The sequence below is a fragment of the Triturus cristatus genome, chromosome 3_2, assembly GCF_964204655.1.
Source record: "Triturus cristatus chromosome 3_2, aTriCri1.1, whole genome shotgun sequence".
In the NCBI taxonomy this organism is placed as follows: Eukaryota; Metazoa; Chordata; class Amphibia; order Caudata; family Salamandridae; genus Triturus; species Triturus cristatus.
The window spans coordinates 581,501,867-581,528,765 of record NC_140584.1 but is presented as its reverse complement, the minus strand read 5'-3'; the positions used below and the strand labels follow the sequence as shown (position 1 = coordinate 581,528,765).

The 26,899-nt window shown below is 48.6% G+C and overlaps 1 protein-coding gene across 5 annotated transcripts in view; it reads left to right on the top strand.

Moving 5' to 3' along the window:
- The window catches only part of MACF1 (microtubule actin crosslinking factor 1), a 1,146,281-nt gene extending 1,136,716 nt beyond the window's left edge, over positions 1-9,565 (top strand). For 4 of the 5 annotated variants that reach the window (XM_085648361.1, XM_085648360.1, XM_085648359.1 and 1 more), the window contains 2 exons: positions 6,201-6,321; positions 8,043-9,565. In XM_085648361.1, coding sequence (XP_085504487.1) covers positions 6,201-6,321; positions 8,043-8,302 — 381 coding nt within the window. In that variant the 3' untranslated portion in view covers positions 8,303-9,565. The remainder of the gene's footprint in view (positions 1-6,200; positions 6,322-8,042) is intronic. The other variant, XM_085648363.1, reaches the window with a different exon arrangement.
- The last annotated feature ends 17,334 nt before the right edge of the window (positions 9,566-26,899 follow it).

Genomic DNA, 26,899 nt, shown 5'->3' with positions numbered 1-26,899 from the left:
TTAACAATCATCCCAATAACTGAGCATTCAAATTCTCCTTTTTACCAGTGTCGCAAGAAAATGTGCTTTCTGATTGAGATTGCTGGGAAACACTGGTTTCTTTAAAAAAAACAAATGTTTATACAGTCGAGCATTGTAATACGCCGTCCCGCTAGAACCATCATTTTGGTAAACATTCTTGTGATTGTTTAAGTAATGCCGTTCATTGCTGTACCGCATTTGGCCCATGCACATAAAATATATATCTTTCAACAGATTGTCAATTGCTATAGGACTGGTGCAGAACATGTCAGCCTATTACACAGCAAAGTGGATTGTCTGGGCAAGCAGTGGTCAGGCTGTACCAGTGGCCACCAGGAAAGGAAGACCGGGGGTCTTGCTTAGTGCTGTAAGATCCATTTCCTGGCAGTTAAAGCAGCACGTATAGATGTGAGGGCTATCTGGCTTGGTTGGAATGGGGCAGGTGGGAGGGAGGGGGAAAGAGACTACAGGAGACAGAGCTAGTGAAGAGTCATATATTTTAAACATTGGCCAAAGTTATATATAATTAAGCGGCCACTTAAACACTAAGAACAAAGAAAATTAATAACTGGAAACATGCAGCCATGCGGCGCATTACAAAAGTGCCAAGAAAAGAAATAGCGCCCATGAGGAAAGAAGACGGTTGGCAGGCAAATGAAGTGACTTCCACAGTTAGACCAGTAACTCACATGGTGCAGTTTGCAGAGCGTGGGTGTAGCTGCGGTGACATACGTACCAATGCGTTTGGCTGCAGTAGGCCTGCCAGCAGCCTGTACAACATGTCACTCTTCAGTGGTGTAAGTAAACAGCTAAGACCTTTCAGAAAGGACGCATTTAGTCATATTCAATATTCTTGACAAGAGAATGGCATAACACATTCATTACCAGTCATTCTTCCCATCGCTAAAACATCAGATTTCATCACCTCAACAAAATGTTTATAAATAGCAAGTTGAGGAAAAAAACATCTATTTAAATGTAATCCTCTACAAGCTGATTTTATGCGAAACTGTGGTATCATGTTCTAGGGAAGAGGAAATAGAAAGGTCTTTGAATGCTCTGCAAATTGACGAGATAAGAGCAAGATTTACAGGTCGGTTTACAAAAATGGAGCAGAGCTTGAATGCTCTGCAAATGGAAAGGGAAGCTTCGCCAAACACAAGCAGGAAACTAAGAAAATAATGGTGTCCTAAAACGAACAGAGAAGCACCAAAGTGGAAAGATACCAGTAGTTAGGCGCTGCTCCGTGGGAGGAAAACAAATGACAACAATAAGAGATAACAAGGGAAGATTAACCACTATCATGCAAACCTTTTTAAAGGACAATCAAAGTAATGAATAAAAAGGCAATGAGCGGGCTGTAAGCCCTTAAAGTGTATACAACATGTCTCGAAGAGACAGCACAGGCGCTGCCCAGGTTCAACCTAAAAAGTACTACAGAAGGTGCAGAAGGCTGAAGCAAGTTGGTTTTGATCGTTCCAAACTATGCTGAGAGGATCTTGTAAACTAATTTTTGCAGCTGTCTAGCAGGATGGTCATCTCATCCTTCTGAATCCCCAAACACTGCAGCTCCACATGTGGTGATTGAACAGTGCCAGGTCTTCCTTATGAGTCAGAGATGTCGTCCTGGCAGCCAGGAAGCCTGCCATCAAATCTATCTGCCCAAGGCAAAGTTGGTACAGTTGTGTGAGTCAAAAAGGCTTTGACCCCTTTGTCACGCCTTTCTTATAACGTACAGTTTGCATATCCTTCGCTTAGTAGGGTGCAGCAGTGGCCACAGTTAAGGGCTATCTTACAGCCATGTCTGCTTTCATGCGTTTGCCTAGTCAACCTCCTCTGTTAATCGCCACTTGTCCGTTTTCCAAAAAGTGTATTTTATTTGTTCCCTTACACATTTTATTTACTGTTCTTCACTCGGATTTGAGCCTCGTTTTTACTTTTTTGATGGCATCCCTGTTTGAGCTGATGCACAGTTGATTATTTCGACTTCTTTCCCGAAGCTAGCTCTGTTGGAGGACTTCAGAACCTGTCACAGTGTTCTTTTCAGAAAAGTTGATCCTTCACGCCTGCCATCCTTATTACCCAAGGTGATTTCTGAATTTCATAGGGCTCAGCTTATTACTTACACAGTGTCGCGCTATATAAAACTATGCTCTACCTTGGCCAAAATGACCATCTAAGGAGATTCGTACAAAATCCATTAAAGATATCCCAGCCTGACATCTGCCAAGCGGCCACGTGTTTGTCCTTGCATAATTTTACAAAGCACTACTGCCTCATGTGTCAGGCATGTAGTGATGGGTATGCTATCCAATCTGTGTTTCATGACTTAATTGGTAGCTAAGCCAAGTAAGTCTACTGCATCCCACCTGCCAGGGAGCTTTGTGACTCACTGATAAGGTGTGGAATTAGCTGGAAGATATAGCCATCTAAAGTTACTTACCGTTGGTAACAATATTTCTGGTGGAAACATAACCTCCCTGTGGGTTCCCCACTTCTTCACCTTCGTAGTTAGTGCAGCGACTAACAAGAGCCCAAGGTAAGCAAACTTGGTAAGTGTTTTATTTGTTGCTGCTGTTACTTCTTGGTTCCTCATCGAACTCCCGTATTGAGTTGCAGAAGAAGTTGTAGAAACTGATGCTAGCACACTAGTTGATGCCTAAAACTCTGATGTCTGGAGGTAGAGTTGCTGCTAGTGGTGCATAATGCTATCCAAAGGGTTTAAAAAGCCCTTGCGGGGGAATTGTTTCCACACCAGAATAGCAAGATGATTCATAAAATGAGGAATCTGCAGAAAGATTAAGTATCTACCAGAAATGTTAGTGCCGAAGGTAAATAACTTCTTCTCTGGGTACCTGCCAGTGGCATTTCAGAGCCACATTGACACATCGTGAACTGCAAGGTTGCAACATATGCATTCCTGTTTTTAGGCACTTTGCAGTGTTTGTATTAACGCTGATGCCCAGTTTGTTCAGGCCAGCTTAAAGAATACTTTTTCTTGAACCACTTTATCCCTCTAAACATTGAATGATTGAAACGCTTCCGATGGTGTATGGGAAAAAGTGCTTTGATGACATACATGTAGGCCCAAACTCAGTTTGCCTTTAAACTTCTATATGCTTAATTTGCTGGCCCCACACATTGATGTCGTTTACCCCTATTGCTCTCTGCTCTTTCTTCAGATGGTAGATGCAGAGAGGTGGATCTGAGATAGGAAGGCTTTGATATGTGGGAGTCTTTTCAGTTCTAAGGTGCATCGTCTTTTTCAGTCCTAAAAGGGGAAGGATGTTCCAGATCAATAAAACAGGTGAAAGAGCATACAGGGCATACATTACTATCATTAGTAAATTACCCTGTTTATATTGTCGCTTGATTGGAGGAAATACTGTCCCATTACCTTGTTGAGACGTAACGACTCTGTAAGATACTGATGGGATATGGAATGTGTAAGCGATTGTGTTGTGTTAAGTATTGTTATTCTCATTTCACCTCTGCTTTGAGATCAAGGCCTCTTGCAGAACAGATCTGTTTTTAAGTCTCGCCTGATCCAGCGCATGCGCTGGTCTGGCAAAGACATTTAGTGTACGGGTTTTGAAAGTGCTGCCACACGGCCTAGCGCTTGCGTTCACGCGAGTGTGCACGCGCGCAGCCAGCAGCTTCAGCGCCCGAGGTGCTATCTGGAGCTTTCACTTTTTCCGCCCGCGTCGCGCGGCCAATGCTTGTTTTCCAAGCTTTGGCCGTGCACGCACACAACTTCCGTTTCTCCCCCTCCCCCACCACATATGGCCTCTCGCGTGCGCAGCCAATGCTTGTTTTTATTTACGTGTGTATTTGTGTTCATTCATTATTGCTAATCTGCTTTTATCCACATAGTACTATTTACGCACTCTACCGAATCTCTATTTTGTCCACACCCCGTAATTATACATCTTACTCTCTTTAACTTCATCGAAACTTTAAACTGGTTTTGCGAGTAAATCGTTATTATTCTTCGAGTGAGTGCTTAAGGTAGTCGCTGCAAAAACGGCATTTTCGTTTTTTGGGTGTTTTTTTTTTTTTTTTTTTTTTTAATGAATCCACACTCCTTTTTATTCCCAATTAAATGGTCGCATTTATTTGATTATCTTCTTTTCCTTGATACCCCCGTGGCTGCTAAAAAATACTGTTTTCCTCTTCGTGGCCCTTGGACGTCCCAAGCTGCTCTCTTTGTACTTGGTTCGCCTCCTTTGGCCGCACAGATGGACTTCCTAAAGTGCTGAAATTCACACCAGCATCAAAGAGGCGCTTTATTAGCTGCTGAATGGAGTAGTGAGGTGGTAGGGCAGGGCAGTGGGGGGTGGAGGTGCACGGGGCGGGAAGGTGGTGCTGCATCGCTGCATTTCCGAACCATCGAGAGAGGGGGAGCAACATATGACTGGGGCCGGACTTGAGGTATAAGGAATGAGCGCCGAGAGCTTAGACTGTACCATTTGTGCGCCACGGGTGCAGAATGAAAATAAACAGCGAGGACAGCATAGCGCCAAGTCAATAACAAGCATTGGCATAGCCAATAGGTCTCGCCTTTGGGACCTTATAAGTATTTAGTTATGCAGCACAATATCCTTACTGCAACAACATTAACTGTTGCATGGCTAAACACTTATAAGGTCCCAAAGGGGAGACCTGTTGGCTATGCCAATGCTTGTTTTATGTTTAACCATTGAATGCTTCGCTAGCTGACACATCTTTCATTCTGACGCCTACTGATTCTGTATGTACAGCTATTTAAGAAAATTGAATAAACCACAAACTTCTAAATACAGTGATTTTTCAGAGCTGGTTCTCTTTGCATTGTTTGCTTCTTAGATTTGTAGTGCAATGGGTATGAGTATCGCTATAAATATCAAATACAGCCCCTTTGCCCACTTACCAACAATGTTTCTGTCCGGGTGTGTGAACGCTGCTGTTGGTTGGTGATTAGTGGCTGCAAGATCTTGGAGATCTAAACTTGATATGCACCTCTAATCTCCGTGTTCCAGCCAGAGTGTCTGCTATGCTTTTTTTTGCCTCCTTTCTCTGTCTTGCACAGATGCGTTGTGCTGCATGGGCTCTTAGCCTGCTTGGGTGCTTACTTTCTCTCATAACACTTGAGTGTGTTACCTAGGTGCTGAGCAGCTGACTGCGCCATCATTGAATATTTCATAAGGGCATTGATGATGACTTCTTTCTCATACCTTACCCAGTAAATAGCATTATACAGGTCAGAGCCACTGAAGTATGGGTGGGAGATGGGGCTATTCTCATCTATTACCCCTATTGCTCACAGGCCAGGGTGTCGGTCTCTCTTCTGTGATAGCCCGAGAGGGGCAGTATCAGACTTGCACACAGTATGCTACACAAGCTCTCTCGGGGGAAGGATTACTGCTGCTTGCTTACCAATGTCTCCCTTCTAGCACTGATGTGCAATTTCTCCCCAATTGCACAAACATGCCATCTCTTTCCAGACTGTCAGTCCTTGTCATTTATCTTTCTATAATTCACTCCCTTTACCATCGCTTCGTAGTCTGCCACGTTTTCACCAACTACATATATATCCTCCTATGGTCCTCTTTAGGAAGCCTTCAGTCTGAGGAGTATCATTGACCCCATATACCCTCTCTCTGGACCTTCTAAAGAACCTTTGAGGCTGGGAGTGGTTTCACTGACTATGTAGAGCTTCTTTACCCACTCTTTAGGGACCTACTAGGCCGAATGGGTCACTAAATCCATATAAGCCTTTCAGTTTTTTCTGTGGGAACCTCCAGTCTGGAACTGTTGACAGAGACACCCTTTCTGAGGAGTCCCAATGACCATTGTATAGCCCCTTTTAGACCCTCCAGCTTATAGTTGTCACTGAGCCCTTAAGTCCTTCTTGAGCCCATGCTTGGGATGCACTCCAATCCTCTCCAGTTCTAGTGGTAGTCACTGACCTCCTTTCTGGATGATGTCACTGCCTCTCTCAGCCCCCACAACACCTTACCCCTTCGTTTCTGGTGTCACCAACCTCTTATCGGCTTTATGACATTGCTAGTTATTGGCTAATTGTGAGCACCATTTGCTTGGCAATCTGGAATACGGCTCTTTCATTCAAGGGTGTCTGCTAGGGGTCTGAGGGTAACCACTCGTGTTCCTAACCACACTTTCTGGGATTTATTTTCTAGGTAACACCACAAAGCGCCAAGGTGAAAAGGCCTACCTTCCATTCCAGTCGGACATCACTCACTGGAGAAGCTGCCTGCTGTGCCACGCCAGTGTCTTCTGGTGCCAAACCCAGCCGTGCTGGTGAGTTGATATGAATAATTTCTACTGGAAGAAGTTCTAGGGTATTCAGGGTTTGAGGGATGGTAAAGGTACTTCCACTCGGCATCAGAGCAGGAGTAAGGGCTACAGAGTAAGTTTCCCTAGTCACTTGTTTTCCAGATAGGTTCTCTCTGTGTATTTGCAGCACACAGGGAAGAAAATTGTGAGTGTCCAGCGCCAGTTGAGTTTTAACCTCTTGCTGTTAGCTGTCTCGGCTCTCCCTCGAGGACACTTGTTCAAATTTCTTTTCCCTGCAGGCGCATTTAAGGCTGCAGAGTCAAAGTGCTTCCGGACAAGGCTAACTCTGTTTCATTAGTCAATCAATAGTAATCTTCTTGACCCAACTAGCTATTGCCCAATACTATGATGACCCCTTAATCACAGGGAAGCTCCAGCTCCGACTGACTCGCTTGCCAGACTGGCCTGAATTCCTGCCCACAGTCCCAAGCATTCAAGTGTGGTTCAGCTCGGCATGAGTCCCCTTGCCAGGAATATTTTATAGATGTGTGGGCACATCGTCCACATGAGTTTCAAAACCCAGCTGTGTTAGTTGGCATTTAATTTACTGATACAGATGTCGACAAGCGTGTGCCGTGCTCCACTGCAGCATTCAGTGCACCACACCACATTTACTCTATAAAACCAGCTACAGGTGCTGCATCCATTATCCTATGGATGGTGGAAGAGAGCTCTCCAAGCCTATCCTCCGTTGAGATATTTTTAAGGGAAGTTCACTCCTACAAGCAGAACCTCCCACTCAAGTTTAAGGGGTTTAATTCAAAGTTATAGCAGAGAAAAAGAGGAAGATCTCAATAGTTAAACTTTTCCTTGGGGAAGTGAGCCTTTCCCTGTAAAGCATAAGCTCCTAGAAGCATGCTCCTCCTCTTAATGAATGAATGAAAAGAGTTTATGGAGAGCGCGACGTTCACTCCAAGGAGCATCTTGGCGCTTAGCGGAGATGAAAAAAAAGGGACATCTGGCGATTTTCACAGAAGAGAGGGTGACTGAGAGAGAAACTTTAAATGAGAGAGTGCTAGGTGGTCTGGGGTAGCAAAGAGCCTTGTAATGCATCAACTCTCTGAGGGCTTAAGTTTCCCATCTACAGCAGTCTCTAGGCCAGGCTTCTCCAATGAGTAGCTCATGAGCTCTTCAGCTGCCTAGAAGTAGCTCTTCTGTGTGCAGCCCAACCTACTAAAGTAGAAGCTTTTGTTTGATCGAATTAAATATGTATACCAAAATTGGAACTGATAAGCTGATAGGTGAATTTCCAAAATATAAAGCTGATATTGGAGTGATAAATCATGTGGCGTTGGGGAGCTTTATTGCTAATATTACCTTGGTGCCTGGGCTATTTAAGCTATGGCTGTTATGTACTACCTACATAAAGGCATTCCAAATTGACAAAACCTTTTTTAAATTACCGCTAGCTACTGTGCCTGATTCAGAGGTTATCACTGCGGGTAATTTTACATAGGGTGGCAGCAAACAAAATCTTGTCTGATCTATCATTATTACAACACTAATGATATTGGTAGCTCTGGATGATGATTGATCATAAGTAGCTCTTATAACAGAAAAGGTTGGAGACTCCTGCTCTAGGTCTGTCATACAGTAGTCTTGAATGGGCCGTGGCCCCTGTAATCTGGATGCCTTCTCTTGCTCAGTCTATTCTACAAGATAGTTTGTGTCTCTTCATATTTCAGACCTTAAGAAGACGCCGAGCCGACCGGCTAGTCGTGCTGGAAGCCGCGCCGGAAGCCGTGCTAGCAGTCGGCGGGGGAGCGACGCCTCTGACTTTGACCTATTGGAGACGCAGTCTGCCTGCTCAGATACGTCCGAAAGCAGCGCCCAGGGAGGCCTCGGCAGCTCCCGACGGGGCACCTCCAAACCCTCCAAGATCCCGACCATGTCGAAGAAAAGCACTACTACCACCCCACCTAAGACGCCGGGCACCAAGAGATAATACTGACCACAAGGAAGGCGCTACTTCCAGACACTTTTTTTTATCACAACGATGTGCACTTGGATGTATATTTATTCGAGATAGGGAAAATTATATTGTTAAAAGTGTAAAAGAAAAGTTGTGTTAAAAGCTGCCTTATTTGTTTTTGTTTTCATGTGAATATTTATGTAGGTAAAATTCCCCTCTGTGCCGTGTAGGGGATGTTTTCTGCCAGATCAAAATGCAACTGGAAGACTCTAAATTTCCAGGAAAAGAAGTTAAGGCGGAGGAACAAATTCTACATGCGGCTGCTGCACACTGCAGGGTGTGAACGCTACAGCCGAAATATGCACCTTCTTAAATATGGCTTCCGCACAGGCATAATGGACACTACCCCTGCTGCGGGACCCCGGGGGCACCGTCTGCAAATCATCCATACCTCGAACAGGCACAGATGTGGGGCGGTCTGAAGTGGGACTTTTTATCTTCTGGTTGATTTTTAAAGATGCTTTTACCTGGCAAGCGTGTCTTTATGAATTAATAGGACACACACATGGTAGAGTGTTACAGAATGCCATCTTCAGAGCCTCTTCTGCCTCAACTAGTGAGCTTTTAAAAGACTAACGAAGCAGTTCGACTTCAGGGATGGTTTTGAGCATTCGTGGACATTTTCTTCTAGTAAACCACTTGCAGCACTCTCTGATAGCGGGGCACCCGCTGACGTCACAGGAAGCACCCCCTTATGTCACAGGACACTGTATCAGATGTCCCTGGTAGGCCCTGTTCTCGTCTTGTGCGCTCCCCCTTAGGATCATTTGAGCAGTGGCGCTACCGGATGGCACAAGGGGGCGCTAGTGAAGAGAATTCTACTTCCAAACCATATTACACTTATTTATCTGCGTAGCTTTTCCCTTTATTTATTATTTAAACCATCATTCCACTTGGAGCAGATGAGCATACCTTGTGCACGTCCTACAGAAGCTGGACCCTTGAACACTTGTCCGTTTGTCCCTTAACAGGTCATCAGCACTGGTGCCGGCCGCTCACTTTTGTATGCTGCTTCTCTTTGTAATAAAATTAATTTGACAAAACTGACCTTTTTGGGGGTATGTGAAAATGGAAATGGGCTATGTCCGCTTTTATTATGTTTGGTTCTCCGAACTGACCATGTTGCTGTGTGATTCCCTCAGTTAGTTTAATTGAGGCAGAAACTGAAGCTGTACCAATGAATTCTTTCAAGGTAAACAACTCATTTTGTATTAAAAAATGCTTGCAGTAACAACACTCCTATTTGTCGGTCTTCTATTTAGTGCAGTTTTTCTTTGAGAATGCAAACCTACATCGTTGGGGTGGTTTGGGCACCTACATGCATGCAGTTTTGCAGGGAAAACATTGTGCCAGAAGACTAGTGATCGCTCTGGGTTGATGAGTATTGCTGTGCAGTGGCTGCGGTAGGGGGTTGACGCTATAACAGCCCCTGCTCACAGGCATCCACATCAAAGGCGTCCGAACCCTCCTGTTGCCATGCACTTTGCTTTCACACTTCCACCCTCAAAACAACCCTTCAGCAAGAATTGACCAGTAGTTCCACTACTCAAGGATATTTAAAGGTTGCATGTGACGCTTTTTCCACTCATACTTGACTTCTTGAATGGCCACCTGCCACCTTGGCCTGATATTAGTGTACACCCTCTGCAGCTACACGACTCCCATTTTGCAAAGATACCAGCACATGGGTCAAGTCTGATAGAGACATCTAGCCGCAGATTCCTTACCTTTGAACTTTCAGGCAGTATCCGGAAGATTTTTCTTTGCAATACCCCTGCGCACCAGTAGATGGCGCCGGTCGACTCCACTTGACAACGACGACGTGTTCGTCTGCGTTGTCAATATAACCACCACTCCAGTGCGCTGACGTCAGTTTGTTTCTTTCTGTGCCAGCCAGCGCAGATCCATCGACAAGAGCTTACCCCTGGTCATTTTTTGACACACTTTTTTTTAACTTCTTTTGGTGTGCTACGGATGTATTGCAAGAAGACCTCAGGGTTCAAGCCGTACTGCGCCTTTCACTGTGCCATGTCGGTCACGGACCCCAACTTAGTGTGTCTCCGGCACCTGGAGCGCAACCACGACACAAAGTCGTGCTCCGATTGCCGTGCCGCCAAAGGCTTTGAGGGAGCGGCCCTCAAACTGATCGCGGCCTGGCACAACGGAGGTCGCCTCTACGATCTCGATCCCTATCTGAAAGAGACACGTTAGTGATAGATTCCTTACCTTAGAATATCCCCAGGCGTTAGACTGGATCTGGAAAGTTTTCGTCAGTAGTACCCGTGTGCGTCGGTAGGCATCGTTGTACGGCTCCGCGTACGTTGCTGGCATCGTAGCCGCCAAGCTGACGTCGTCAGAGCTACTTAGATGTGCCCAGGCGCGCTGACATCAGTTATTTCTTTTTCCACGCAGAAGCGCAGATCCGAGAGACAGCGGTACCCCTAGTTAAAAGTTTTAACTTGGTTTCTGACAACTTCTTTTGTCGTGCACTTGACTCCTGGTGCAATAGAGATGCCCGAGTTTAAGTCCTGTAGGGCATGCCGTCGAAACATGTCGGTGTCAGACTCTCACGACGTGTGTCCTTTCTGCTTGGGGCACGCCCATGACCCAGAGGCGTGCCCCGATTGCCGGGCCATGGCACTGAAAGTTTTGCGGGAGCTTTCCTGAAAGTTGTTGGCGGTCCGGCAATTGGTTGCGCGCCGATCAAGGTCCCGGGACCGGTTGCAGAGCCATCAGCATCGCTCGTCGGAATCGGGGATGGTAAGTCTCGGCGCCATAAAATGTCGAAGAAGCGTCGTTGCTCTTCTTCTACCCCTCACCGGTCGCGGGAGGCAGTGGAGGGGGCGGGCGGGAGGTAACTCCCCGCGGCTCCGTTGGAGCCCCCGTCGTTGCCTGCAGCCTACCCTCCCTTTCCTGGGCTGCACACGACTTCGGACGAGGTGCAGGCCTTTATGTCGGCCTTGCGCCATTTGTTTGTCCCGCCGGGTCCCTCTGGAGCACCTTCGGGCCCCGCGGATCCGTCGGAAGGGTTTAGCCCCGTGCCGCCGCCTCTGGCCTCGGCTACGCCGGCACCATACCCTGTGGCACCGCCAGTGCCGGCCCTGGATCTGGCGCCGCCACTGACGCCGGATGGCGCCGACCTGGGACTGGTATCTTACCCCCCCATTCCATTTCTTGGAGGGGAGTTTATCCAGTTTCCCAGGGCACCTCGTCCTTACCGGCCCCTTCAGCAACCGGTGGACAAAGGGGAATACTGGGAGGGGTCTGAGGACCCTCTTGCAGCTCAATGCGAGGATGAGCCTGAGTGGGAAGGCGATGTGGAGGGTCCAGTGAATCTGGATTTCTCTCCAAACCCTGGCACTCTGTCCCCTTCTTCCATGGCCACGGAGGATGTTGGGACTTTTTCGGTGGTTTTACGTCGGGCAGCTGAGGCTCTTAACCTCGAGCTCCCTTCTGTACCTATCAGGACCAATCTCCTGACTGAGGTCCTGCAGCCGCAGTCCTCCTCTGCGGAGCCATTACTGCCCTTGAATGAAGCGCTTACTGATATCCTGTTGGGCACCTGGATTAAACCTAACAGGAGTCCCTGTAGACAAGGGTGTGGCGTGCCGCCATCACCCGGCGCCGGGCGACCCCAGCTTTATCACACAACACCCGACGCCTGAGAGTCTGGTAGTCCAGGCTTCTGCCTTGCCGAGTGCGTTCCCTTCTGCTCCTCCGGACAAGGAATCTAGGGAACTGGAGCAATTTGGGAAGAAGATTTTCACATCTGCCAGCTCTGGGTTGCGGGCGCTGAATACTGCGTGCCTGCTAGGCCGCTATTCCCATTCTGTGTGGGACACTGTGGCACAGGTGCTGCCTCAGTGCCCTGTGGAAGCACGGGCGGTTCTCTCCCAAGCCATTACCGAAGGCAGAGATTCTGCAAAATTTCCTATTCGTTGTGGGCTTGACACGGCCGATCCTCTCGGTAGGGCACTTTCCACAACTGTGGCGCTCCGTCGTTATGCTTGGCTCCGCACTACTGGCTTCTCTGGGAATGTCCAAAACACCCTGTTGGACATGCCCTTTGACAGTACACGCCTCTTTGGTGATAAGGTGGATAGCACCCTGGTACGCTTTAAGGACTCTCGGGCTACGCCCCAGTCTTTACGTCTCGCCACCATGTGTACTCCCTCGGGGTACGCTTTTCGATGCTTTCGAGGTCAAGGTCGGGGCACCCAGGCGTGTTCTTTTCAGACCCGCAAGTCTGCGCAGCCACAGTCTCAGCGCAGCTGCGGACGTGGGACCCACTGTGGTGAATCCCGGGGACAGCGGACGGGTCAGTCCACCACCTCCCCTGCCGCCGCCGCCTCTAAACTTTCCTAGTCCGGTGTTTCAGGCCCACCTGAAGCCAGTGGGTGGCAGGATTCGCAAATAGTCTGCAGGGGCAACTCCCTCCCCTTCGAATCTGCCCCTCCAGCCATGCCACCTTGGTACCACCGCATGTCGGGGGAACACTTGGCACTTCTCCAGCAGGAAGTTACAGCCCTCTTGGCCAAGGGGGCCATCGAGCACGTTCCGACACCAGAAGTAGGTCGTGGTTATTACTCCCACTACTTCTTGGTTCCGAAGAAGGACAAAGGTCTGCGCCGTATCTTAGACCTCCGGAACGTCAATCGCTTCCTCCGGAAGGAGAAGTTCAAGATGTCACGCTAGCTCAGGTCTTGTCTGCTCTAGACCCGCAAAACTGGCTGGTAGCGTTTGACTTGCAGGATGCTTATTTTCATGTTCCCATCCTGCCAGCCCACCGGCGTTAGCTACGGTTCACGGTGGGCCACAAGCACTTTCAGTTTACCGTGCTCCCTTTCAGCCTTAATAGCGCCCCTCGGGTGTTCACGAAAGTGATGGCGGTGATCGCAGCTGATCTGCGCAGATCAGGGGTTTCAGTCTTCCCCTATCTCGACGACTGGCTGTTGAAAGCGGGCTTTACCCAGGCAGTCGTCTCCCACCTCCAGACTACGGCCGACCTCCTGCATTTGCTGGGGTTTTCCATCAACGTGCCGAAGTCGCACCTGATTCCCTTTCAGAAGCTCCTCTTCATTGGAGCAGTTCTGGATACGGCGCAGTTCCGGGTTTATCCACACGAACAGTGAGTTCAGGAAATTCGGGCTATGATTCCGATCCTTCAGCCCTGGTCGTGGGTTTCGGTCAGGAAGACACTGAGGCTGCTGGGCCTCATGACCTCCTGCATCCTGCTGATCGATCATGCCAGATGGCATATGCGGGCTCTGCAGTGGGACCTGAAGTTCCAGTGGACGCAGCATCAGGGGAACCTGTCTGACTACGTCCAGATCTCAGAGGGCACTGCACAGGACTTGCAATGGTGGCTCACGAACCAGCGTTGGGTCAGGGGCAGATCCCTCTCCCTTCCCCAACCGGAGCACACAGTAGTGACGGACGCGTCCCTCCTGGAATGGGTCGGCCACATGGGAGAGGCGGAGATCAAAGGCCTCTGGTCTCCGGCGGAGTCCAAGCTCCATATCAACCTTTTGGAGCTCAGGGCGATCCTACTTGCACTCAAAGCATTCCTTCCCTCTGTCAAGGGGAGAGTAGTGCAGGTGTTCACAGACAACACCACCGCTATGTGGTACTGCAACAAAGAGGGCGAGGTGGGGTCGTGGACCCTATGTCAGGAGGCTCTACGTCTCCGGACGTGGCTGGAACGTCAAGGCATTTCCTTGGTGGTTCAACACCTGGCGGGTTCACTAAACGCCAAGGCGGACAAACTCAGCCGACGGTGCATGTTGGATCACGAATGGCGTCTTCACTCGGATGTGGTGCAAGGTCTCTTTCAGTTGTGGGGAGAACCTTGGTTAGATCTATTCGCCGCCGAAGAGAATGCACAATGTCAGCAGTTTTGCGTGTTGGAGTTTCCAAGGCGGCACCCGCTAGGCGGAGCTTTTCGTCGCGAGTGGAGTTGTGGTCTGTTGTACGCCTTTCCGCCTATTCCACTTCTGCCCAGAGTGCTGAAGAAGATCAGGAGCGACCGGGCCCAAGTCATTCTTGTGGCACCGGACTGGGCTTGAAGAGTTTGGTATCCTGAGCTACTCAGTTTGAGCGTGGGTCCCCCGATCTGATTGCCTCTTTGGGAGAATCTCCTGTCGCAGCAACAGGGGACAGTCCTCCACCCGAACCTGTCCAGCCTACACCTCCTTGCGTGGAGATTGAGTGGTGACAGCTGATTCCATTTGACTTACCTCCCGAAGTCTGCAATGTGATTCTGGCAGCCAGGCGTCCCTCCAATAAAACGGAATACACCTGTCAGTGGAAAACATTTGTGGCATGGTGCACAGCAAAATCTGTTGATCCTCTTGCTGCCCCTCTTTCTGAGGTCCTATTGTTCCTCCTTTCTTTAGCCCAGCAGGGCTCTGCTTTGGGCACTATCAAGGGCTACATCTCTGCTCTTTCGGCCTTTCTTAGGTTGCCTGATCAGCCCTATCTTTTCACCTTTTCCCTCCTATTCCTTTTGTGATGCCTCAATGGGATTTGAACCTGGTTCTCACATATCTAATGTGCGCACGATTTGAGCCTCTTCATAACTGTCCATTGCGGTTATTGATTTTGAAAACTGTCTTCCTGGTGGCCATCACCTCCGCTCGGCGGGTGAGTGAGCGTCAGGCTCGTTCCTGCAAACCTGACTCCATGCCCTTAAACCTGCCATATTCTGAAGTGTTAGGAATGGATGAGGAGGATTGGGAGGGGGAGCATGATCCCTTAGAAATCCCGCAACCTTGAGACATATATGGGTATGAGGAACTGGGTGATGCCAGTGGACTGGATACCTCCCCAGATTCTGGCATGGTGTCTCCCCCTAACCTGGCTATGGAGGAGGGGGGCATCATTTGCTATGGTGGTGCGTAGGGTTGTGGAGATCTTGGACCTACAGCTCCCTACGGTGGCAGTCAAGACTAACATTTTGACAGAGATCCTGCAGCCTGGTGTCCCCAGCGCAGAACCCTTGCTGCCTTTCAATGAGGCCTTAACAGACGTTCTTCTGGGCACCTGGTCCAAGCGCAGCACAGAGACTCCTCTGAACAGAACGATTGCCTGCCGTCTTCGCCCTGCACCGGGCGACCCAGCTTTCCTTACCGTCCACCCCACGCCACCTCACTTCCTGTGGAGCATTTCCTTCCGCATCCCTGGATAGTGAATCCAAAAGACTGGAAAGCTTTGGGAAGAAAATGTTCTCTTCCGCTAGTCTTGCATTGCGGTCGGTGAACACTGCATGCCTTTTGGGCCGTTATTCTCATTTGATATGGGACACGGTTGCCAGGTGCTGCCCAAAGTCTCGGAGGAGGACCGGATTCTGCTCTCCCAAGCTATTTCAGACTGGAGAGATGCACCGAAGTTTTCCATTCGAGCTAGGTAGAGCAATTTCCACATCAGTGGTTGTACATTGCCAAGCCTGGCTGAGGACGTCTCATTTTTCAAGGGATGTCCAGGCAAAGCTTATGGACTTGCACTTTGATGGCTACCGTCTCTTCGGTGACAAAGCAAATGTGGCACTTCAGTGTTTTAAGGACTCGTGGGCTACGGCCAAGTCCTTGGGCCTCACCACAACATCCTGGCCTGTGTTTGCTTTTTGCGGCTTTGGAAGGTGCTACCAACCACGCCAACTCTATTCCAGCCAGAGGGCCTGCAAGTTCAGCAACCTCTGCGGGGCTGTGGACACGGTTCACCGCAACCCCAAGGGTCGGGAGGTCAGAAGTCGAGCCAAGCCACAAACCCTCCTAGTCCAATCCCCCAGGATCATTCACTTCCAGTTGGTGGCAGAATACGCCATCATCTCCACCACTGGCAGAACATCACCTCAGACTGGTAGGTGCTGCAAATAGTCAAAAGGGACTACTCCCTCCCCTTCAAGACTACCTTTTCCTCCAGTTTACGATCAGCTGACGGAGGATCACCTTGCCCTACTCCATGAGGAAGTCATAACTCTCTTGGCCAAGGGAGCTATTGAAAGGGTTCCCTGGCCAGAAATAGGCTGTGGTTGTTAATCCCGCTATTTTCTGGTTCCAAAGAAGCATGGAGGCCTTCCTCCTATCCACGACCTCAGAACCATCAACTACTTCTTCAAAAAGAAGTTCAAAATGCTCACCCTTGCTCAGGTCCTGTCTGCCATGGACCCAGAAGACTGGATGGTAGCGCTGGACTTTCAGGACTCTTACTTTCATATCCCTATCCTGCCTGCCCATCGTCGCTACCTGCGGTTTATTGTGGGCCACGAGCGCTTTCAGTTTGCCTCGCCAGTGCCCCTCTGGTGTTCACCAAGGTGATGGCAGTGGTTGCAGCCCATCTGCGGAGATCAGGGGTTCCAGTCTTCCCCCATTTCGACAAATGGTTGTTGAAGGCGGGCTCGTTCAAAGCAGTTATCTCCCACCTCCAGACTACGGCGAACCTCCTGCATTCGCTGAGGTTCACTAACAATGTGCCGAAGTCACACCCAAATCCCTCTCAGACGCTCCCTTTCATCTGAGCGGTTCTGGACATAGTGCAGTTTCGGGCCTATCCTCCCAAACAGCAAGTCCAGGATATTCAGGCTATGATACCTATGTTCTAGCCTCTATCCTGGATTTTGGTGAGAATGACTCTGAGGCTGTTGGGCTTCCTGCATCCTGCTAGTGGATTATGCCAGATGGCACATATGCGCTCTGCAGTGGGATCTGAAGTTCCAATGGGCACAGCATTGAGGAAATCTTACAGACCTAGTTCAGATATCAGAGGGCACAGCGAAAGACCTGCAGTGGTGGCTGACGACCCACGTTTGGGTCAGAGGCAGACCCCTCTCCGTTCTACACTTAGATCTCACAGTAGTGACGGATGTGTCTCTTCTGGGATGGGGCGGCCATCTGAGAGAGGTGGAGATCAGAGGACTCTGGTCTCCGGCGGAAGCCAGGCTCCATATCAACTTATTGGAGCTTTGGGCGATCCGATTGCCACTAAAAGCTTTTTTTACGGTCCATCAGGGGAAGGCTGGATCTGAAAGAGACACGTTAGTGATAGATTCTTTACCTTAGAATATCCCCAGGCGTCAGACTGGATCCAGAAAGTTTTTCATCAGCAGTACCCATGCGCGTTGGTAGGCGTCGTCGTACAGCTCCGCGTACATCGCTGGCATCGTAGTCCCCGAGATGACGTCGCTGGAGCTACTAAGACGCGACGTCAGTTCTTTCTTTTTCCGCGCCAGCAAGCGCAGATCCAGAGAGAGTGGTACCCCTGTGAGAAAGTGGCTCTGTATATACTGTTCCCAAATAGGTACAGTGTGTACAGAGTCCACAGTCCCCAGAGGTTTGGCAGAGGCTAAAGTTAGATATAACCTTACTCTCTGGTGGTAGCTTGGTCGAGCAGTAAGGCAGTATCAGAGGACAGTGTAAAGCATTTGTTGCACACACACAGTCAGCAAATGGTCTCACACACTCAATAACTTAGCTCTAGGCCAATGGTTTATATAAAAAAATGTTCGAGGCATATGAGCTGCTGCAGTCACATTATTGCATTAGATCGCCGCCTAGTGTTGGGTCCGGATGTTGCACGTTGTTGTCTTGGAAGAGTCTTCGAGATCTCACGAGATAGGTGACTCCTCCCCTGGACTACAGTGCGCATGGACAGCTCCTCCATCGTCAGATTGTTTTTTTCCGCCATCTGGTTCGGATGTACTTCTGCGACGCCAACTTCGACTCCGAAGTTTTCAACTTTACTCACAGCAAATCAAACGTATCTCGACGGGATTGCTCTCCGGTCGACACCCTACAACTTTACAGGACTTTATTTCCCATATTTTCATCGACGCAGGCCTCCGGGCCTATCGACGCCACGTGGGCCTCGGGCCCATGGAAAGGACCCCCTTCAAAAATGTCCCCAGTGCGGTGCTAAATACCCACACGGATCATCACCCGGTGTGCAACAGATGTCTATCTCCGGCGCATAAAGAAGAAGACTGCTCAGCCTGCGCGCGCTTCCGTTCCAAGAAGACAATCAGGAACCGGAGGGCCCATCGACAAGCGATGCATCGACAAGCAGCAGCACTGGCACCGGACGATATCTTCGACGACCCCTCGGATGCCGAGGACTCGGACGACCTACAGCTCGTCGCAGTCGAAGAATCGGACTCAGATGACTCAATCCCGGCGGGGCAGCACGTGAGTACTGATGCCCCTGTCCCAATCACCCCACATAAGGCTCCGGTCAAGACATCGCCACAAGGCCTTCGTCACGATCGAAACATCCCTTCGGAAGCCCCGCCCTCGGGCCCGGCTCCGAAGATAATAGAAAATCCTTCCGGTAGCTCGGGACCGAGCAAACCGTATCTCCCTACACCAAAAATGCCTTCGGCGCCGAGAAAAACGCATACGGCACCAACTCCGGCTCCGGCGCCGAGAGACTCGACCGTTCCCAAAAACGTCGAGCCGAAGCATCTCGAGCAGAAAACGGTGGATCCCAAGAAAAATATCGACCCGAAAAAGTTAATCGACCCGAAAAAGACTAACGACTCCAAAAAGGTCACCGAGCCGAAAAAACAGATCGAACCCAAGAAAACGGTCGATCCGAAAAAGGACATCGAAGTCAATAAAGCTCCCGAACCGAACAAAAACAAGGTTCCCGAGCCAAACAAGTCGAAGCCGAAGCCTACAAATCCTTCAACTCCCAGTAAGAAACACCAAAAATCTTCGGTGCCGAAACCACCAAATACAGGGGAGGAGCTGTTTTATCCGGATCCTGTCGATCCAAAACAGAAAAGAATCATCATAGACCCTAACACAGGTCATGTGGTGCTCCACAAGAGGAAAATTCCTCCTGCCTTACCCTCTCCTATTCCTCTAAAAAGGAAGGACATTGCTACTTCTCCCATTAGGCCTGTTACTCCTCCTCCTCTCTCTCCTATTCTGCCTTATGTGCCATACACACCACCCATGCCTCCACAGCCTGATGGGGACCCAGATGAGGACATAAATAATGATCATAAGACCCTTATGAAGATCCTGATGACACAAATCCCAACCTGGACACATGGGGAGACCCATATTCACCAGACAATAACACACCTCTTCTAGACCCCACTCCATATCCTTCAAAACCATCCCCTCCTGACGACACCATTGCATTCCATCAGTTAGTAGACAGGGCTGCTAGTTTCCACGGGGTAGATATGCATGCTGACGCTATGGAAGAGGATTTCTTGCTGGACACCTTCCCAACCACAGAAAGAAGTGTACGCACATTACCCATGCTCAAAGGGGTTTTAAAACATGCACCAGAAATATTCAAAGACCCAATTAGGGCTAGAATACTCAACCCTAGAATGGAAAATAAATATAGAGCAGCACCCTCCGACCCTACATACATCAAGGGTCAACTACAGCTGGACTCTCTAGTAGTCGCCAATGCACGAAAAAGGGCTAACTCACAAACCACTGTCGATGCTGTACCACCAGAAAAAGAGTCCAAACTACTGGAGGCATCTGGGAAAAGGGTGGCTTCACAAGCAGCCAACACCTGGAGAATAGCTAACACACAAGCATTGTTAGCTAGATATGACAGGGCGCACTACGACAAACTAGAGGAGCTGCTACAACATCTCCCTGACCCATATAAACAACAGGCAAATGACCTTATCCAGGAAGGAAAGTTCATCACTAATGCCTCAATAAAGTGTGCTCTAGATGCAGCTGACACAGCCTCTAGAACAGTCAATACAAGCGTGATGTTAAGGAGACACGCATGGCTACGCATATCAGGTTTTAAACCTGAGGTGCAAACCACTATTCTCAATCAACCCCTTAACCAAGATTTCCTGTTCGGGCCTGAAACAGATGTCCTATTAGACAAAATGAAAAAGGATACTGACACCGCTAAATCTATGGGTGCACTGCAGTCTTATCAATCCAAACGTTCCTTTCGTAGATCCTCCTATAGAGGTACAGGGAGAGGGAATAATACACAAACCTCTCAACCTTTCCAAACTACCTCTCAAAACACATTTCACAGAGGCAGAGGAGGATATAGAGGAAACAATACTAAAGGCAGAGGTAGAGGTAACAACAACAACCGTACCTCCACCACTCCCAAACAGTGACCTCTTACACCTGCCTCCAGACCACTTAACACCAGTCGGAGGCAGATTATCACAGTTCCTACCTGTCTGGGAATCCATCACGACAGACAGGTGGGTGAAGCAAATTATCCATTCTGGTTACTGTCTAGAACTTACATCTACCCCACCCAACATACCACCCAAACACAGACCAATGTCAGAGGAACATACCATACTATTACAACAGGAGGTCTTAGCAATGCTACAAAAGCACGCTATAGAACCAGTTCCCCTGCAGCAACAAGAGAAGGGAGTTTACTCTCTCTATTTCATAATCCCCAAAAAAGACGGCTCCCTCAGGCCCATTCTCGACCTTCGTCCCCTCAATCAATATATACACTCCGATCATTTTCACATGATCACACTCCAACAAGTACTACCACTACTACAGCAAGGCGATTTTCTCTCCACGCTAGATCTAAAAGATGCATATTTTCACATACCTATTCATCCTGCACACAGGAAATACCTCAGATTTGTAGTGCAGGGACAGCACTACCAATTCAAAGTCCTACCCTTCGGGGTAACAACAGCACCAAGGGTGTTCACAAAATGCTTAGCAGTAGTGGCAGCACATCTAAGGAGACAACATATTCATGTGTTTCCATACCTAGACGATTGACTGATAAAAGCCAAATCACATCACCAATGCCTGCAGCACACTGTGACCACAATCCATCTATTACACAATCTGGGATTTTCCCTCAACTACCCAAAATCCCATCTACAACCCTCCCATATACAGCAGTATCTGAGAGCAACTATAGACTCCACAGTAGCAAAGGCTTACCCAGCTCCAGCCAGGATACAGAACATTCAAGCAATGATCCTAAAATTCCAACCTGACAGCAAGAGTGTTTATGCAACTCATAGGCATGATGGCATCTTGCATATTCATAGTTCCACATGCTCGGCTACAAATGCGTCCCATACAAGAATGCCTAGCAACACAATGGAACCAGGCTCAAGGGAAACTAAAGGACCTAGTGTTGGTAGACAGTCGTACCCATCGCTCTCTGCAGTGGTGGAACACACAAAACCTTTCAAAAGGACGACTGTTCCAAGAGCCAGTTCCACCAGTAATGTTGACAGTGGACGCATCACTCACAGGGTGGGGAGCCCATCTACTTCAACATACAGTGCAAGGTCTATGGACACCGCACCAAAAAATACACCACATAAACTACCTAGAATTACTGGCAATCTTTCAAGCAATGAAGGCGTTTCAAAAACACATAGCCAACAAGACTGTCCTAGTCCGGACGGACAATATGACAGCAATGTTCTATATACAGAACCAGGGGGGGACACACTCTGCAGCTATCACAACTAGCGCAAAAGATATGGAAATGGGCCATTCCACAAAACATCCATCTTCTAGCAGAACATCTCCCAGGAGTAAACAACCAGATTGCAGACCTATTGAGCAGACACAGTCAACAGATCCACGAATGGGAAATTCACCCAGAAGTCCTACTCCCATTCTTTCAAACATGGGGACACCCAGACATAGATCTGTTCGCCACAAAGGAAAACGCAAAATGCCCATCCTTCGCCGCCAGGTTCCCACACCCGCAGTCAAAGGGCAATGCGATATGGATGAACTGGTCAGGCAGATTTGCATTCGCTTTTCCGCCAACCCCACTCATTCCATTAGTGGTACGCAAACTAAAGCAACAAACACTTACGATGATCCTAGTTGCTCCCACATGGGCACGACAACCATGGTACACAACATTCCTAGAACTCTCGGTAGTCCCTCATCAAAGACTACACCTCTCTCCAAAACAACTCACACAGAACCATGGAGAGATACAACACCCAGACCCCAACCAAATGAACCTAGCAATCTGGCTCCTGAAGTCTTAGAGTTCGGATACCTTAACCTGCCTCCTGATTGTATGAATATCATCAAAGAGGCAAGACGTCCCACTACCAGGGCCTGTTACGCAAACAAATGGAAAAGATTTGTTATTTACTGCCAAAATAATCAAATCAATCCACTAGACGCTTCTGTCCAAAACATAATTTGTTATCTGCTACACTTACAAAGATGTCATCTAGCATATTCATCTACAAGATTACACCTAGCTGCTATTGCAGCATACCTCCAGAACAGACAACACGTGTCTCTTTTCCGAATACCACCCATTAAGGCATTTATGGAAGGGCTCAAAAGAGTAATCCCTCCAAGAGCTCCACATTCCCCAGTCTGGAATCTTAACATTGTACTTACTAGACTTATGGGTCCACCCTTTGAGCCTCTACATTCTTGCGAATTACAGTTCCTAACATGGAAGGTGGCATTTCTAATAGCAATCACTTCACTCAGAAGAGTAAGTGAATTGCAGGCACTAACAATTCAAGAACCTTTCATGCAAATACATCAAAATAAGGTAGTTCTCAGGAAAAACCCTAAATTCCTACCAAAGGTCATAACTAGTTTTCACATTAAACAATCAATTGAGTTACCTGTCTTTTTTCAAAAACCACAGTCAGTAGCTGAAAGAGCACTCCACACACTGGATGTCAGAAGGGCTCTACTCTACTGCATAGACCAAACTAAACCATTTAGGAAGACAAAACAGTTGTTTGTGTCTTTCTGTCAACCTCATAAGGGTAACCTTATTTCAAAGGCAGGAATAGCCAGATGGATAGTTAAGTGCATACAAATATGTTATCAAAAAGCTAAACGCACATTAACTATTCCCCCAAGAGCACATTCCACGCGCAAAATGGGGGCATCCATGGCTTTTGTAGGGAATATCCCCTTAGAACACATTTGTAAGGCAGCTACATGGTCTACCATACACACCTTCACTAAACACTATTGTGTTGATGTGCAAGCCAAACAACAAGCTTCTGTAGGTCAGGCTGTCCCTAAAACACTTTTCCAAACTACTGCAACTGCCACCGGTAACCACCACTAGAGGAGGAACTGCTATAGAGTCTATGCAATAATGTGACTGCAGCAGCTCATATGCCTCGAACGGTAAATGCTACTTACCAGAATGCATCTGTTCTTGGCATGTAGAGCTGCTGCAGTCACATGCCCACCCTCCTCCCTGGTGCGGAGCACAGTTGCAGTACTATCTTACTTAGATACATTTACATGGACACCTTTTCTTTCTATTACTATCCTCCATCTTTGCCACAATGGCGAAAAAACAATCTGACGATGGAGGAGCTGTCCATGCGCACTGTAGTCCAGGGGAGGAGTCACCTATCTCGTGAGATCTCGAAGACTCTTCCAAGACAACAACGTGCAACATCCGGACCCAACACTAGGCGGCGATCTAATGCAATAATGTGACTGCAGCAGCTCTACATGCCAAGAACAGATGCATACTGGTAAGTAGCATTTACCATACGTTTGTTTTAGAACCAACAATAGGTATTAAAATATACTTTCTCAGAATGAGATGCTTTAGTTAAATACTTTTGCAATCTGCAATTGACTTTTGTAGCTAATAGTTACAGGTGTTGCAATAGGCAACACAATTTCAAACACAATAGTACATTGAGCTCAATGGAAGTTTTAAGTTATTTGCAATAGATTACTTTCAGGATTACTTTTCTAACTCCAAGACTGGATCCTAGATTCAGTCTTGGGACAGTTCTTGGAAACAAGTGAGTAAAGTCGACTTAATTACTGTTGTGATTTTTAGGCAATATTTTGCTATTTTAAAAGTTGACACTTAGAAGAAATTTCATAGAAAAACAGTCAATGATTCCCTATGGGAGAAATTCAAGTTACATGTATGGTATGTTCTCGTTAATTTTGTAATCCAGTACTGGGCTCCTAGGCTCAGTACCGGGTCCTCAATCTAAAACAGGTAAGCAATTACGTTTTCAGAGTTGGTACGATTTTTAAAGAATGTTTGTAGTTTGCAAAAATCGACACTTAAAAGAAATTTCAGAAGAAACCAGTCAATGTTACCCTATGGAGGAAAATTGGGTTATCGGCTTTCGGGTAAGTACTTGAGGTTCTGGGCCGGTGGATTCTCCAGCTTCCGACGCTGAGCCGGAGCAGGTGGTAGATCTTTCGCCAGTGCCAGAAGGTGAACCTGCGACTCCAGTTGAGGATACTTCGGCTCCGGTTCCTGCTACTCCTCAGCCGGATTCAGGTTCTAACCAATACCCACATTTCCCAACTCCGGGTGCGGATCCGACGCATTTCCTTAATGCGATGTATGTTGTTTTCCAAAGAGCAGCCTTCCCATCCGGCGCACCTTCAGGTCCCGTGGGTCCAATGACGTTTAGTTTGGGCGTGCCGCAACCTTATGCTCAGGCACCTTTTATGCCCTTCTCGCCGATGGCTCCTTCATGGCAGTTCCCGGTGCTGTCTGGAGAGCCTTCCTCCCGGCCTCGACTGGAACGCTTGCCTTCATCGGAGCCTCCCTCGACGCCATCTCCATCGACTCCGCGTCCAGCGCCGCCGACTCTGACGCCACCGACTCCACGTTCGGTGCCGCCGACTCTGCGTACGGCGCCGCCGACTCTGCGTACGGCGCCGCCGACTCTGCGTACGGCGCCACCGACGCCGTGCCCTCAGATCCGCTCTTGAAGAGAGGCTCAGAGGATTATAGAGGAGGAGCAATATAGGGAGGAAGTGGAGGAAGGTGAAGTTGGTGACTCCACTGACGAATTTGAGGGCATTCAGGAGGCAAGCGGATTAGACACTTACACTTGTTGTCGGGGGCACTAGTTCCCAGAGCCCTCCGAACGTGCGCCCCCCGGAGTCGCCCATCCCCAATCCCGGCACGGGGGCGACTCGGACCAGAATGGAGGCCTATGCCGCGGCTCTGCAGACTTCCCTTGCGTCCGCTCTTATCCCTGGGGTGTCCTCGGGGCCTCCGCTTCTTCTCCTGTGCCCCCTTAGAATCTGTGGACCCGGCAGGTTCCCCGCCTCCTCAGGAGCCCCATCAGGACCCCCATTCGTCAATGGGGCTTCCTTCCTTTGGGCATTGGTCGAACCCTAAGTGTATTGGTAGACTTAGTTTACAGCCCTCGCCTACAGATGAGTTGCTGTCCCTTCCTTGGAGGGCTACCGAGGCCGGTGCAACGTTTCTTAGAGTAGTCTCCTTAGCCACTTGTGCTCTAAACATGCAGTCCCCTTCGGTCCCCTTGCCTGTGGACCCTCTGCTTGGTGTCCTTCACCATGGGTTGGGGAATGTGGAGCCGCTTCTACCCTTTGAAACTTCTCTTTATGACACCCTTTTGGGCACCTGGGCTCGGCCGGCTTCTGGTGATCCTGTGGCTCGTTCTGTCTTGCACCGCCACCGACCTGCTCCACATGATCCAGTTTGCTTATTCGTTCACCCAGACGTGCAAGGGTTCGTTTTGCAAACTGCCTTCCCTCCCTTGCCTCAGTTAATGCTTCCTCCTTCCAGGGATTCCAGATGGCTTGAGTCGTGGAGTATTAACATCTTCGCCTCCACTAGTGCTGCCCTTCGTTCACTAAATACAGTGTGTGTCTTGGCTCGGGCTACCTCTGCATTGTGGGGCTCTGTAGAGTCTTTTTTTCAGACGCCTCTGAAGGTGCTCGTGTTGACCTCCTTCATCTTCTTCGTGATGGCCGTGACCTTGCTGAATTCACTATCCGCTCGGCCTTGGATACTGCCGATTCCTTAGGCCGAGCTATGACTGGTTCGGTTGCCTTGTGGCGCCATGCTTGGTTGCAGGATAGCCTCTTCCCAGAGAATATCCGGGAGCGACTTGTTGATCTACCCTTTGATGGGGTGTTATTGTTTGATGCCCACGCTGAATCGGCTGTTCGGCGTCTCCTTGCGGGCTTTCGCCCTCTGCCATAAGCCTATATTTTCCAGGTTGGCTTTTCGCATGTTCTAAGGTAATTACCCTTTCATTTAGCATCCTTGCGATGCCTTATGCGTTTTGAGCTGGCGATAAGCCTACTGTGGCAGTGTTCCACTGGTTCTTGTGTCTGGCCTCTGACTTTGGTTTGCCCTAAGAGGTGTTCCCCGTTGTTTGAGGTGTCCGTAGTCCTAGTGGGGTGCTTGTATACTATTATATAGCTCTGCCTTATGTTTTGTGGGCCTAGAGATCCTTTGAGCTCTATGCGCCCCCTGGTGCTCTTATCTTGCAGTTGTACGGTGTTCAATGTTGTGACTTGGCGCAATCTTCTATGCTTTATTCTTGGAAGATTTTCATGGTGTTTTTCACACTTAAAATGCAGATACCGCCTGCCATTAATGCACTAGGTATGTTCCTATACCACCCTTGTTGCATGGTCATGGCTCGTTTACCTTTCTTTGAGAGATATATATATATATATATATATATATATATATATATATATATATATATATGTATGTGTGTATAAGCAGGTTACCATGGGTACTCTTCTTCCTACATCTCCATCTCTCTTCGCTGCTGCGAGGTCTGGTCCTATATCACCATGGGTCAGGGACCTTTTCTGA